Source organism: Saccostrea echinata, unplaced genomic scaffold (assembly GCF_033153115.1).
Source record: "Saccostrea echinata isolate AGI-Se365-2 ecotype Australia unplaced genomic scaffold, CSIRO_AGI_Sech_v1 ptg000001l, whole genome shotgun sequence".
Taxonomy (NCBI): Eukaryota; Metazoa; Mollusca; class Bivalvia; order Ostreida; family Ostreidae; genus Saccostrea; species Saccostrea echinata.
In genome coordinates, this window is record NW_026889750.1 from 11,638,898 (window position 1) to 11,655,005 (window position 16,108).

A 16,108-nucleotide genomic window follows, 5' to 3' on the forward strand; every position below is an offset into this window, starting at 1 on the left:
GGCCCCTGGGTCAGGGGTTCTGGCCCCAGGGTGGGGCTATATAGATCATACAGTGAAAGTGCATTATTTCTTTGAAAATCTTCTTCTCTGCTCCTGGGTATTAAATAAAGTAACTAAGTACATAGTTATGAAGAGCAAGAGAGCCTCTTCCAAAATTGTGAAATTCATGGCCCCAGGGTCAGGGGTTCTGGTGTTAGGGCGGGGCTCTATTGATTATATAGTGAAAATGCATTAATTCTTTGAAAATCTTCTTCTGTGCTCCTGGGTATTAAATAAAGTAACTAAGTACATAGTTATGATGAGCAAGAAGTCCTCTTCAGAAATTGTGAAATTCATGGCCCCTGGGTCAGGGATTCTGGCCCCAGGGTGGGCTATATAGATCATATAGTGAAAGTGCATTATTTCTTTGAAAATCTTCTTCTCTGCTCCTGGGTATTAAATAAAGTAACTAAGTACATAGTTATGAAGAGCAAGAGTGCCTATTCCAAAATTGTGAAATTCATGGCCCCAGGGTCAGGGGTTCTGGCCCCAGGGTGGGGCTATATACATCATATAGTGAAAGTGCATTAATTCTTTGAAAATCTTCTTCTCTGCTCCTGGGTATTGAATAAAGTAACTAAGTACATAGTTATGATGACCAAGAGAGCCTCTTCCAAAATTGTGAAATTCATGGCCCCAGGGTCAGGGGTTCTGGTGTTAGGGCGGGGCTCTATAGATTATATTGTCAAAAAGCATAAATTCTTTGAAAATCTTCTTCTCTGCTCCTGGGTATTAAATAAAGTAACTAAGTACATAGTTATGATGAGCAAAAGTGCCTTTTCAAAAATTTTGAATTTCATGGCCCGAGGGTCAGGGGTTCTGGTGTTAGGGCGGGGCTCTGTTGATTACATAGTGAAAATGCCATAATTCTTTGAAAATCTCCTTCTCTGCTACTGGAGATTATTTAAACAAACTAAGTGCATGGTTTTGATGCATAAGGATGCCTCTTCAAAAATTGTGAATTTCATGGCCCCAGGATCAAGGGTTCTGGTGTTAGGACGAGGCTTTATTGATTATATAGTGAAAATGCATTGATTCTTTGAAAATCTTCTTCTCTGCTACTGGAGATTATTTAAACAAACTAAGTGCATGATTATGATAGGCAAGGATGCCTCTTCCAATTTTTTTAAATATGTGGCTTCAGTTTTTGGGGTTCTTGAGGAAGGGGGGGGGCTCTATTGATTATATAGTGAAAAAGCATTAATTCTATTAATTAATCATTAATTAATCCTGTCTGCTCCTTAGCGTTGAGCTGATAAATAAATTGCTTAGCTATGATGAAAATGGGAGCTTCGAACAGAATTTTTAAATCTTGTGGTCCTAGGGTCAGGGGTTCTGGCATAACGAGGGGGGGGGGGGGGGGAGGGGCTTTTGATAATATAGTGGAAAAGTGTTAATTCTTCGCAGTCCATAGTTATGATGATGAGGGTAACTCTTCCAAATTTGTAAATTTCTTGACCCTTGGTCTTGGGTTCTGGTGTTAGGGTAAGGCTTTGTTGAATCTGTAGTGAAAATGCATTGTACCTGTGAAATTCTTCTCTGCTTCTGGGCATATTGGAAGAAAACTGAGTAAAATTTTAAATGATATAAGTAAGCGTATTTCTACCAGATTTTTGAACATCTGGGCCATTTGTCTAAGCATTCTAGTCCTGGGCAGGGCTCTATTAATTTGTATTCTACTGAGAGAAGTTATTCCCCTTTTCCGTTCACTTTTGATAATTAATCACTGTAAATAATGTATTTGAAAGGTAAATAGAATAAGATAATTATGCAAGAATGTTTATCATATAATTCAAAAAGTATTTTCTTAGTTTTAATAATCAGGTAGACCTGTAAGTAATAGATAAATAAAAATGAGACAAAAATAACTTATCTTATTAAAAGTTCTTCAAAGACCATAAGAGAGGTCAATGCTAGAGGTCTTAATATGGGTTTAAAAATAGTACAGAAGCAATAATAGTTTGTTAATAGTCTGCATGGTGATAGTGTTAAGTGGGGGGCAGATTAGAACTTAAGTTATGAGTTGATACTGAATACTAGACTAATTATTTTTTTGATCCTGATCTTCCTACTTCTCTTGCTTTAGGGCAAAAAAGCTTCATCTCTCAGTGTATTTAACTTCTAAATTGTATTATACTCAGGTGACCGTTAAGGCCCTTGGGCCTCTTGTTGCACTACAAAGCAGATAGTATGTATAGATCCATTCATCCATTGGGAGTAATGAGGGGACATGCATCCAGTTAAAGATTAATTAATGAGTTCAGTGTAGGAAGGCTAGCTGTCTCAATCATTTCTGTTAGAGGATCTCTGATCAAGCAGCTCTTATCTGTATCCTTTGGGAATTAGACAGAAGAACTGCTTGTCAGTTTATAGCAAATGTCATTTGATGGCCAACCTTTTATTTTTAATTTTAATATGATATAGATTAAGTTGTTAAGACTAAATTGATATTGTTTGATATGATATTTTATCTTTTTTTCGTAGAGGTTGCACTTACTGAAATGAAATTTAGTATACAGATTTATCATAGAAATATCTAGGTCAAGATCTGTTTTGGGTATGATCGAACAATTTTTGACAGAGTTATGCCCCTTCAACTTCCAATTTAAAAAAAAAATCCAATTATTTGAAAGAAGGGGGCATAAGTGTTTCACAAACAACCCTTGTTTTCAAAAGACATTTAACAAGTTTTCAAATAATACAGGGATAGACATTAACTTTCAGATTCACTTGCCCTTCGGGCAAGTGATCTCAAACTTTGACTTGTCCGAATGGAAAACTTGGTTGCCCAAAATTAGGATGGAACTTAAGATGAAAATTATTAATTACTGCAAACGTTATGAAAAGAAAAAATGTGACGAAATACACTACTGTCAATTTGGCAAGTTGAGCTACCGGGTACCTGAAAAAATTTCGATCCTGCATTTGTACATAAATGTATACCGCTGTACTTGTAAATTTAACCTGTTAACATACACTGCCATGCAGCAATAACCCTCCGTTTCCTTTAAAAAAAAATCATATATTTGAAAATTAATTGCGGTAGGATCATTTTGTGATTCGTGATTTTCAGCGATAACTGTGAAGCAATGCTTAAGGAAGATAGTTGCTACGAAACATACATCTTACCTTGATCAGGATACAACGTGTTACACTGTACTTATATTCTGTGCGTGAATAATATAATTTCATAATAAGAAGTTAACAAAATTTTGTTAGACGTAGAGTGTATTTCCTACGAAAGAAAACAACAAATTCGATTTTTATATGAACGGTATAATCCAGAAACGCTACCAAGGAATTTCAAATGCAAAACATTGTCAGTCAGGTGCGTGGCGGAAATCAAGTGTTCAATTTATTGTTTTATTTATAAATTAATGTAAACTAAATAAATATGTACATTTGTATGAGAAAAATTCACTTGCCCGATCGGACAAGTATGTCAACAATTTCACTTGCCCGAACTGAGAATTTACTTGTCCCAGGCAATCGGACAACCGTTAATGTCGATCCCTGTAATAATTAATTATTATTTTAAATCTTTGTTAATTGCCAAGATTTTTTTATGACTCTCTCATTATCTTTTTAAAACTTTCTCAGCTAAATCTTTGCATACTTTATAAAGGTTGATCAATTTTAGAAGAGAATGACAATGCTGATTAAAGTTTTTATTTGCTCACCTGAGCTGAAAGCTCAAGTGAGCTTTTCTGATCACCCGATGTCCGTCGTTCATCCGTCCATCCGTCTGTAAACTTATCACATTTTCAACTTCATCTCAAAAACCACTGGGCTAATTTTAACTAAACTTGGTACAAAGCATCGTTGGGTGAAGGGGAGTTTAAACTGTTAAAATGAAGGGTCAAGCCCCTTTCAAAGGGGAGATAAGAAAAGACAAAAGTTGGGTGTGGTCATTAAAAAATCTATCTGCATAGTTATGATGATGAGGGTACCTCCACCAAATTTATGAATTCATGACCCTGGGACATGGGTTTTAGTTTTAGGGTAGGGGTGTGTTGAATCTGTACATGTAGTGAAAATGCATTATTTCTTTGAAAATCTTCTCTGCTCCTTGGCATATTGAAGGCAAATAGAATTAAAGTTTTAATAAGCAAGGATATTTTTACCAGATTTTTGAACATCAGGACCATTTGGTCAAGTTTTCTGGTCCTAGTCAGGGCTCTATTAATTTGTATTCAACTGAGAGAAGTTATTCGGAACCCTTGGCCATTTACTTTTGATAATTAATCACTGTAAATAATGTATTTGAAAGTTAATAGAATAAGAGAATTATGCAAAAAAATTTATTGAATAATACGAAAAGTACTTTCAGAGTTTTAATGATCAGATAGACAAATAATAAATAGATAAAAATGAGACAAAAATAATTTATTAAATGATCTTCAAAGACCAAGAGATGCCAATGTGAGAGGTCACAATGTGGGGTTAAAAGAAGAACAGAGGAACTATTAGTTTGTTAATAGTCTGCATGGTGATAGTGCTAAATGGGGGATAAATTAGAATTTAATGTATGTCAGTTGCTACTAAGGCCCTTGGGCCTCTTGTTTTTTTATTAATTTTACTATTTTCAGTTTCCCATAAACTATATTTTTTTTCCAAAAATAAAAATAAGTGATCGTTTATTATTATTTGTAGGAAAATAAAGCATAGGATGTACCCCTGTGAGCTAAACTTTTATAATCATTTAATTAGAGAAGAAATAACTTTTCATTATGAAAGTAATTCCATTGTTTCTATTTAAACAGTTGTACAATTTACAGAAGCTTAAAGTGTATTTAATGCTTTTTATAAAAGTTTTTTTTTCATATATATGTCTACATACTTTTGGCTGAACTCGTAAGAGAAAATCAGGTCCATTCCTAAGTAATTTTTTTTAAGTCTTGCCTTGTCCAAACTTGCATGGATGTTGCATCTAGGGATGCACACTACCAGAACAAATGTTTAATGAAATAAATATTGGTATATCAGTAAACTTTGTTTATTTTGCAGGTTAGAGAATATGAGTTGAAAAAAGTCAACTTTTCAGAGACAGGAAACTTTGGGTTTGGTATCCAGGAGCACATTGACTTAGGAATCAAATATGACCCTTCCATTGGAATTTATGGAATGGACTTCTACGTTGTGCTAAATCGACCAGGTCAGTTAACATTAGTGTTGCAGAATCGGACAAAAATATTATCCATTAGTAAATTCATTGAAAATGATGTTTTTAGGTCACCTGAGTCCCCAGGTGACTTGTTGTTTTCTGTTTTCATGATCCATCATCTTTTGTTGTGCATCATTTGTATAGTTTTGAATTTTTTTTAATCTTCTTCTCTTGAACCAATTTTTGTATATACTTATCTATGGGGAAAGGGGAATCAAAATCTTGAATTTCAGGAGTTTTGCCATCTATCAATTTCATCACACCTCTATTGCATTTCTTGTTATTTTAATTAAGATAATGATAATTTAATCCTGACTGATCCGATTTTGTAGCAAGGCTATGTTGAATCATATTAATGTGGAAGCATCCTTTGGTAGTATAGAGTCATTTTTGTTCAAATCAAGGCCCCTCTATATTAGGGATGAGCGATTTTATCGGTATACCGGTATATCTCGATTTTTTATTGCGTGATACGTATTGCGATATGGAGACTAAAATATTGGTATTTGGTACATAACTATAAATTCTGGAAATTATTCATTTATTTGTTGAAACTATTGAATGAAAATTACAGGAAGTGTAAAAAATGTTGAAAACAGTAAAACAACGGCATTCAAACAAGCTTTATATTAAATAAAGAAAAATTTAAAAAGTAAAGTTATGTTTTTACAGCATATTTTTAGGAAATATTATGGAAATTCATTTGAAATTGAATTAAAAATTGTGTGTAAAAATATCACGATTTATCATGATATTTTTGGGGAAAAATCGTGATATATCACGATACGAAATTTTTGCCGATACCCATCCCTACTCTATATAGGGACCACGAAAGTCTATCAAAATTTTACATAGGAAAACGTATACTGGGGAAAAAATATGATGCAGAACGGTCTGGCCAACTGACTAGTGAGCAGTGTGGTCTATGGGCCTTTTTAGCTCACCTTAGCTGAAAGCTCAAACGAGTTTTTTTTTGATTACCTGTTGTCTATCCATCTGTCTACGCAGCACAGTTAAGGCTGCAGTAAGGAGGCAGGGCCTAATTTATTTGGGAAATGCTTACTATGACATCACACAAATATATAAGTTCTTCAAAATACCACAAAATGAAATGATTTGCTATTTTAAACTGCTGGATAGCTTTAAACTACTTTAATACTAACTATTGCATGCATTTTTATATGCCCGTCATTAGACGGGATGTATTATGTTATTGCGTTCATGTCCGTCTGTCTGTCTGTCTGTTAGCTTTTCTCGTATCCGGCTCATAACTTTAATACTACAGTGCGGTCTCGTTATTACAGTGACGGTTTTATAAGATAGAACGCTTATTACGTTGTAAATTCAAAGCACAAAACCATTTCTTAACAAATCTATACAAAATAGGACTGTTTATTACGATGTCCTAAAATGCCGGGACTCGGTATTACGATGTAAAAATTCTGTCCAAAATTTTTTTCACTCCGTGTTTATTCAGTGCTGATCGACGGTAGACACTTATGGAGACACTAAATAAACATTGAAACACCTGTTTTCTGACAGAGTGTTAACCTACAGACCCGTTAGGTGATTAGTGACGCTTGACTGCACACACCTTGACTGTTCTAGCGAGGTCAGCAGAACTGGAGACATCGTGTCAAAGCCATTGTTAAACAATTAAATTTAAACTGTTTATTTATAAATGTAGTCTCTAGTTTATCTATGTCTGTAAAGTTTATTTTATCTTTTATACTTTGGTTAAAAGATAAAATTAATTTATTAAATAAAAGGTTACATTTAATCTTGTGCATGTATGTTAAACACGTATTGTGTAATTTCGTTTGCAATTAAACTGCGGTAATGGACAGCTTGGGTATCAAACATAATTTTGGCCAAATTTGAACTTCACTTACATTTTAACAGCTTGGATTGTGGCTTGGACTACCTCACAGGTGTCAGCAGAAATTCAAATCGATAATTGCTGAACTGCTAATTGAACTCTGTTCAGTAATTTAAACAATTAAATTTATTTTGACATATAGCTTGTACGTTGTCAAATTCCGTCCTTAAATATGCCAGTCACACTCTTTCATCAGTTGTTCACTGCTGCTCTAAGCTCATTGAACACCCAAAAGCTCACTAAAAATTGTTGTTGTTATGTAGTAAACGACTATAAATTGAATACGAAGACGGCTTGTTGAATTTTTTTATGAATGCATTATCTAGAGAGTCAGAAACGAAAGTAAAAGTAAGGAAATGGCGGTAGATAAATGAAGATCCGATAGATCACCGAAGTTTTTATAAGAAATATACGTATTTCTTTTAAAATGAAAGAAATAGAAGAAATATCACCATGAAGATATCTATTCAAGATAAGTTGTTAATAAATTATATATGTATTAGCATTTTGATTAAGAATTAGAACAGAAGAAGGGAACAAAAGTCAAAAATACACCTTCCACAAAAATAACAAACTTTCAAAACGATGTTTTAATGGATTTTATTGGGAACTTTTATTACGTTGCCCTCGGTATTACGATATTTTCCCGTGACAAAATGAACATCGTAATAACGAGACCGCACTGTATTAGGCCTAGGATTATCAAACTTTGTCAGCTGATACTTCTTGAGTAGAAGGTGTGCCGCGCACTAAAAGTAGGTCGCTCTGACCTTTAATTAAAGTGCTATGGCCAAATATGGAAAAATGGCTCATAACTAGAAAACTATTGGACTTAGAATCATCAAACTTGGCCAATTTATGCATCTTAGGTAGAAGGTGTGTCGCGACCTATTTCAAGGTCACTGTGACCTTTAATTTAAGTGAAATTAAAAAAAACTCTCTTTTTACCATAGATTACACAATCCCCAAAAATGCAAGAGTGTTGCAGTATCCTTATAAAAAAAATGTTAAATCAAGAAAATATTTATTTTTTTCATTATATACTTTACAGCAATCTATAACAAATGTAATGTTACAAGAGAAATTCCATCTCTCCCAGGGGTGTAATTATCAAGCACTGGCAGTGTTTTCAATAAGATTTTCAATAGGAGGAAATATATTTGGAACAGCAGGAAACCAATCTCGTCGAGGGGTATGGGGGCCACCTCAGGCCCCCAGCGGGTCCAGGGCAGAGCCCTGGTAGGGGGCCCAGGGGGACGAAGCCCCCCGCCCGAAAATGAAAATTGGCATTTTTGACTCATTCTTCTTACCTCTCAGGCCAACAAAAGTACCATATTTTGTCACATTTCTGTCCTATCCATTACATAATTTAATCTAATAAAGCCATATAAAAACTGTTTTTATCCTTTCGCTGATTTGTTATATGGACTTTTGACAGACTGAGGTTTTTGTTCTGAATACTAGGTGTCTATAAAACATTAAGACAACTTACGTATGAAATTCTTGCACAGACAATTGTCTGTGCTAGAAATTCATACTGAAAATGCTACATAATTAGTCCCTTTCACATAAAGTGGTCAGGATGTTTATTCAAAATTAAAATAATTTATTTATAATTCTAAGAACTTTAAGACACCTTTGGTACATTACCAAAAATTAAATAAAAATATTCTTGTTCTGAAAATATTCTGGAATCTTGGACTAAACTATCACAAACTTTTAAATGCTTCACTATTTTGTACAGTGCAAAATAATAAAGAAAATGGATACAAATTTCTACTTCATAAAAATCTTCTTCAATGGGCAAAGTAATACTGTTACTGTATTTCAAGAGATCTAACACAAATAATCGAGAATACAAATTTTACATTTCCAGTTTGAGGAATTTCTGTAAGAATTCAAACGTCTCAGTCACGACTAAAAATATGTGATTTTCACTCGTAAGGTCTTAAAATTATATTGGTCTAGATATAAATATTTGCTGTTGTGTTTGATATTTTAATCTTGACCTAGCTTGTGGAGTGACAGTGAATGTTAAAAACATTTTCCTATTGTTGGCTGTAGATACCTGACGCTTGTGCCAATGAAGTCTACAATTCTCAATAATCTCGTGCCAATTTTGGTCATATTTTTGAAGCTTAAGTAATAATCGCGATTGTTGATTTGTGAATTTTTTATGAGGTTGGAATTATTAATTAAAAATATATTCTTTAAACTTTACTCTCAGCGTCTCGCACTTTGTAGCATAGATTTGGACCAATTAAAACTTCCATGAAAAAGAGTGCACTCAAGGGAAGTTACTCTAGATCATGTAGATAGTTGCGATAAAATCTATGGATTTCAGGTACCAACCCCGGAAAAATTCCAAAGACGGATATCTCATAGCCGGCAAAATTTCTCGTACAGGCGGTTAATTTTGCCGGTTGCCGGCTCTTATTGAAAACACTGACTGGTCAAGGAGAATTTGATAACAGAAAATTGCATGTCAAATTAGAGAGAAATTAATGAGTTTAGTGTGAGGAGCTAACTGGTAGAGCATCTCTGATCAAGCAGGTGTTATCTTTATCTCTTGGGAACTGGGCAAAAAGAATCAGCCGTGTTGGATTAAATATTTGGCTAGCTTAACTTTTAAAATGAATTTGGTGAAAAGTAATTAAAACGTTTTGATATTGTATAATAAATTAATTTGATATTGTATGATAAACTAATTAGATATTGTATAATATAATTAAAACTAATTATACTGGGGGGGGGGGGGGGATTGGAATGAATTGCAGCTTAAAACCAGTCTGACATTAAATCTAAAAAAAATCAAGTATTTAAAAGAAAATGCTTTAATTATGGTAGATAGCCCCTACAAATCTAAGAGTAATGCAGGAACATTATTAAAAATGTTGAATCAAGATTACACAATTTTTTTTTTTCTGTTTATAAATCTTTGTAACAAATTAAAAAAAAATCTTTGTTTTCATATTTAATTTCAGAATGACATAAATATGCATTTTTAGCTCACCTGAGCTGAAAGCTCAAGTGAGTTTTTCTGATCACATTTTGTCCGTCGTCCGTCTGTCCGTCTGTCTGTCCGTCCGTCTGTAAACTTTTCACATTTTTTACTTCTTCTCCAGAACCACTGGGCCAATTTCAACCAAACTTGCCGTGAAGCATCCTTGGGTAAAGGTGATTCAAGTTTGTTCAAATGAGGGGCCACGCCCTCTTTCAAGGGGAGATAATTAGGAATTAGTGAAAAAATAATGGCATCATTTAAAAATCTTCTTCTCAAGAACCACTGGGCCAGGAAAGATGAAACTTATGTGGAAACATCCTCAGGTTGTGTAGATTCAAGTTTGTTCAAATCATGACGCCCGGGGGTAGGTTGGGGCCACAATGGGGGATCAAAGTTTTACATAGGAATAAATAGGAAAATATCTTTAAAAATCTTCCTCTTAAGAACAGCAAAGCCATGATTGGTCATATTTATATGGAAGCATCCTCAGGTAGTGTAGATTCAAATTTGTTCAAATCATGACCCCCAGGGGTAGGGTGGGGCCACAATGAGGGATCAAAGTTTTACATAGAAATATATAGGAAAATTATAACTTTAAAAATCTTCTTCATAAGAACAGCAAAGCCGTGATTGGTCATATTTATATGGAAGCATCCTCAGGTAGTGTAGATTCAAGTTTGTTCAAATCATGACCCCCGGGGGTAGGGTAGGGCCACAATGGGGGATCAAAGTTTTACATAGGAATATATAGGAAAATATCTTTAAAAATCTTCTTCTTAAGAACAGCAAAGCCATGATTGGTCATATTTATTTGGAAGCATCCTCAGGTAGTGTAGATTCAAGTTTGTTCAAATCATGACCCCCAGGGGTAGGGTAGGGCCACAATGGGGGATCAAAGTTTCACATAGAAATATATAGGAAAATATCTTTAAAAATCTTCTTCTTAAGAACAGCAAAGCCATGATTGGTCATATTTATATGGAAGCATCCTCAGGTAGTGTAGATTCAAGTTTGTTCAAATCATGACCCCCAGGGGTAGGGTGGGGCCATAATTGGGGATCAAAGTTTTACATAGAAATATATAGGAAAATATCTTTAAAAATCTTCTTCTTAAGAACAGCAAAGCCATGATTGGTCATATTTATATGGAAGCATCCTCAGGTAGTGTAGATTCAAATTTGTTCAAATCATGACCCCTGGGGGTAGGGTGGGGCCACAATTGGGGATCAAAGTTTTACATAGGAATATATAGGAAAATATCTTTAAAAATCTTCTTCTTAAGAACAGCAAAGCCATGATTGGTCATATTTATTTGGAAGCATCCTCAGGTAGTGTAGATTCAAGTTTGTTCAAATCATAACCCCCGGGGGTAGGGTGGGGCCACAATGAGGGATCAAAGTTTTACATAGACATAAATATGAAAATATCTTTAAAAATCTTCTTCTTAAGAACAGCAAAGCCTTGATTGGTCATATTTATATGGAAGCATCCTCAGGTAGTGTAGATTCAAGTTTGTTCAAATCATGACACCCAGGGGTAGGGTGGGGCCACAATGGGGGATCAAAGTTTCACATAGAAATATATAGGAAAATATCTTTAAAAATCTTCTTCTTAAGAACAGCAAAGCCGTGATTGGTCATATTTATATGGAAGCATCCTCAGGTAGTGTAGATTCAAGTTTGTTCAAATCATGACCCCCGGGGGTAGGGTGGGGCCACAATTGGGGATCAAAGTTTTACATAGGAATATATAGGAAAATATCTTTAAAAATCTTCTTCTTAAGAACAGCAAAGCCGTGATTGGTCATATTTATATGGAAGCATCCTCAGGTAGTGTAGATTCAAGTTTGTTCAAATCATGACCCCCAGGGGTAGGGTGGGGCCACAATGGGGGATCAAAGTTTTACATAGAAATATAAAGGAAAATATCTTTAAAATTCTTCCTCCTAAGAACAGTCAAGCCATAATTGGTCATATTTACATGGAAGCATCCTCAGGTAGTGTAGATTCAAGTTTGTTCAAATCATGACCCCCGGGGGTAGGGTAGGGCCACAATGGGGGATCAAAGTTTTACAAATGAATATATGGGAAAAAAATCTGCTGATCAAGAACAGCAAAGCCATTTGTTATATTGATATGAAAGCATCATTAGGTAGTTTGAAATTCACCCACCCCCCACCCCATAAACTTTTCAATGCTGAACTGATTTTTGCTTTTTTTTCCTAGCCAATGTGCTCAGGTGAGCGATGTGGCCCATGGGCCTCTTGTTATTGTGCTACAAAGCAGATAGTATGTATAGATCCATTCATCCTTTGGGAGTAATGAGGGGACATGCATCCAGTTAAAGATTAATTAATGAGTTCAATGTAGGAAGGCTAGCTGTCTCAATCATTTCTTTTAGAGGATCTCTGATCAAGCAGCTCTTATCTGTATCCTTTGGGAATTAGACAGAAGAACTGCTAGTCAGTTTAAAGCATATGTTATTTGATGGCCAGCTTTTTATTTTTAATATTAATTTGATATAGATTAAGTTGTTAAGACTAAATTGATATTGTTTAATATGATATTTTTATTTAATTTGTTGAAAATATCAACTAATTCAGAGCATCATGTCTCACAAATCTGAAAGCTGGGGGGGGGGGGGGGGGGTGCAGATGGGCATTTGTCAAGCTCTAAAACAACCAGCTGAGGATCTATAATGTAATATTTGTTATAATTAATGCCTACACCACAGGAGATATATATATAAACAAATATTATAAGGAATGGAAAATTCATTGAAATCCTTGAATCAAGGTTGACATGATTTTCTTGCACACTAAACTGTTTATGACAATTGAACAATATTTGACGGGCGTATCATGCTGTGGCGGGGCACTTTATTGTCATTGATTAAATCCCACAAATGTGACGTCATATCCTGAAATTTGACGCAGTTTGTATGCAGTGAGAGGCAGATCAAGTTATATTTTATACAATGAAAAATGTATTTTGTAATTAAATAAAATATTATTTGCAGATATATAGGAGGCCATTAACTTGAATGCGATGTTTATTTTATGATTTTATTCATAAACTTCCCGTACATTCCCTAGACAAGTGATACTGCTGTATATTTGTATGCAGGTTCATTGAAGGGTAATAGAAGGGTTGTAATAAATCGATATATTGCAGGGCATAACCTCAATGAATTATGACAAGCTTTTACACATAAACTCAAGAAGTATGAAGATATTTGAAAAGTGCTGTGAACCTCTTGAATTCTTGTAAAGGAATTAATTATATCTATATTTAATGTACTTGACCAGTGAAATATTCATAAACTTCTAACAAATGTAATTTTAGCAATTAGATATAGTAGAATCTATATAGGTTCGCAGCACTTTTCACAAACTACAAGGAGTGTTGAAAATAATTATAAATTATACTTGGATTTTTAACTTGGTTATACCCTTGCAATATTGGAATTTTTAGATGACCTCAATACTTCAGGTATATTTGCTAAAATCACGTGACTGCCACGTACATCATGCGACAAGTCAAAGTAAGAAATCTAATCATCCTAAACATGTAGTTTTCAACCACATTGCACTTGTCCGATAATAGTAAAGTCCTAAAAAGAATCGCCCATTCTTGTAAAGAATGTATTTTCTATCTAAAAAATTCGCCGATATTTCCATTTGGCACCTTAACTGCACTGAATAGCTGTCCATCCATCTGTAAACTTTTCACATTTTCAACTTCTTCTCAAGAGCCACAGGGCCAATTTTAACCAAAATTGGTACAAAGCATCCCTGGGTGGAGGAAAATTTAAAGTGTTAAAATGAAGGGCCAAGCCCCCTTTCAAGGGGAGAAAATTAAGAAAAAAGGCAAAATAGGGTGAGGTCCTTAAAAAAATCTTCTCTAGAACCACTGGACCAGAAAAGCTGAAATTTATGTTGAAGCTTCCTGAGGTAGTGTAGATTCTAAATTGTTCAAATCATGGTCCCCAGGGCTGGGTGGGGACACAACAGGGAATCAAAGTTTTAAATTGAAATAATGTAGGAAAATTCTTTTAGAAAAGCTGAAACTTGTGTGGAAGCTTCTCGAGGTAATGTAGATTCTAATTTGTTCAAATCATGGCCCCCCGGGGTAGAGTGGGGCCACAATAGGGAATCAAAGTTTAAACAATGAAATATATAGGAAAATGTTTTAAAATCTTCTTCTCAAGAACCACTAGACAAGGAAAGCTGAAAGTTACATGGAAGCTTCCTGAGGTAATTCAAATTCTAAATTGTTCAGATCATGGTCCCCAGGGGGAGGGGGAGGCCACAATAGGGAATCAAATTTTACATTGAAATATATAGACAAAATATTTAAAAATCTTGTTCTCAAGAACCACTTAAGGACCCTCTCTACACTGCACCCTAATTTTAGGGTACTTTTGTGTAATTAGACCCATAATTTGACACACACACACACAAAATGAATTATAATCTGCATTCTATGACATAATTTAAAATAAATTCAAGTATTCTACACATTATATTAGACCAAGATAGAGTAGTTGAAAACTTTATTTGCTTGGATTTTCTCCATTTGAGAAAGCAAAATCAATTTTTCAAGATTATTACTTCATTGTCTTTGAAGATTTTTCCTGGATAAAAAAGGCAGGCTCCCTATATTAAAAATGAATTAGTTAATTTCAAAATATCCTCCTTTAAACTATATAATTTTGGCAAAGTCTAAAAAACATTTTTCAATAGTGTATAGAGGGTCCTTAAGCAGGAAAGCTGAAACTTATGTTGAAGCTTCTTGAGGTAGTATAGTTATTAAATTGTTCAAGTTATGGCCAGCAGGGATAGGGTGGGGCTGTGACCATGTGCTTGGATGTCTTGGACATAATTTTGGCAATTCACATTTTTAAGGGAATGTAACTCAAGTGATTGGGAATATTGCACAAAACACAGGAACTCCTAATAACAGGAATAAATTAGGATTTATTTGATGTCGGATATTAAAATAGTTCACATTCATAAAAACACAAAAATACGCAAGTCAAATGTTCCTAAGTAGATTTAGAAGATGGAGCCTAAACAATATAAATAAGTTATTTCCTAATTCCCTACATTGTTCTTAGTAACTTTCCAACCTAACTTAAGGGTCCTCCACACACCCCAGCTCATGTTCTCATATTATTGAACATTTTTTTAACAAGCATATCAGCCTTTAAAACTGGCCAGGAGTAATAATATAATTTATACTGATTTTTTAAGAAATTAATTTCATAAAGTTCAAAATATTTTTCCCAATGGGGTTTTCACATGTCCCATACCGAAATAAGTTATAACTTAGTTACAACTTTTGTAACTAAAAAAAAGGTACCAAAAAAGTTATAACTAAGTTATCGGAGTTTGGAACCGCCTGTTCTAAGTGAGGTATAATTTAGTTACAACTTAGTTACAAAAAAGTTATAACTTTTGTATAAGTTTTCATCTTTTATTTCAACATAAATACAGCAAGTGCATAAAAGTTACAAAAAGTTATTAAAAAGTTACAAAGTTATACTTTAGTTATACCCAAATAAACGGTTGAAAAAGTTACAAAAAAGTTATACCCGGAAAAAGTTATTAAAAAAGTTATAAAAAAAGTTATACCTAATAAAAAGTTATGAAAAAGTTATAACTAAAAAAAGTTATACCGATGAAAAGTTATACCTTTAAAGATTATGAAAAAGTTACAGAAAAGTTATAAGTATGAAAAGTTATGAAAAAGTTACATAAAAGTTATACCTAAAAAAAAGTTATAACTACAAAAAGTTATACCTAATAAAAGTTACAATAAAATTATACACTTCATGTTAACCTGTGGTGGAATTACTCAATTATAAGCTTTAAAAAAGCTATTCATTAAAATTTTTACAAAAATATTATTAAAATTTATACAAAAAAGATTATTTAAACAAAATTAAAAGCACTTAGAATTTTATTTTATCAACATAATTTAGAGAGCTTGGTTCATTGTCAAATACAATTGAATGAATG

The 16,108-nt window shown here is 33.9% G+C and overlaps 1 protein-coding gene across 1 annotated transcript in view; it reads left to right on the forward strand.

Annotated features, from left to right (window-relative positions):
• The window catches only part of LOC133185515 (large ribosomal subunit protein uL5), a 70,288-nt gene that overhangs the window by 20,517 nt on the left and 33,663 nt on the right, over window positions 1-16,108 (forward strand). Inside the window, exon 3 of the mRNA XM_061320796.1 lies at window positions 5,047-5,194. Within this exon, the coding sequence (XP_061176780.1) occupies window positions 5,047-5,194 (148 nt within the window). The remainder of the gene's footprint in view (window positions 1-5,046; window positions 5,195-16,108) is intronic.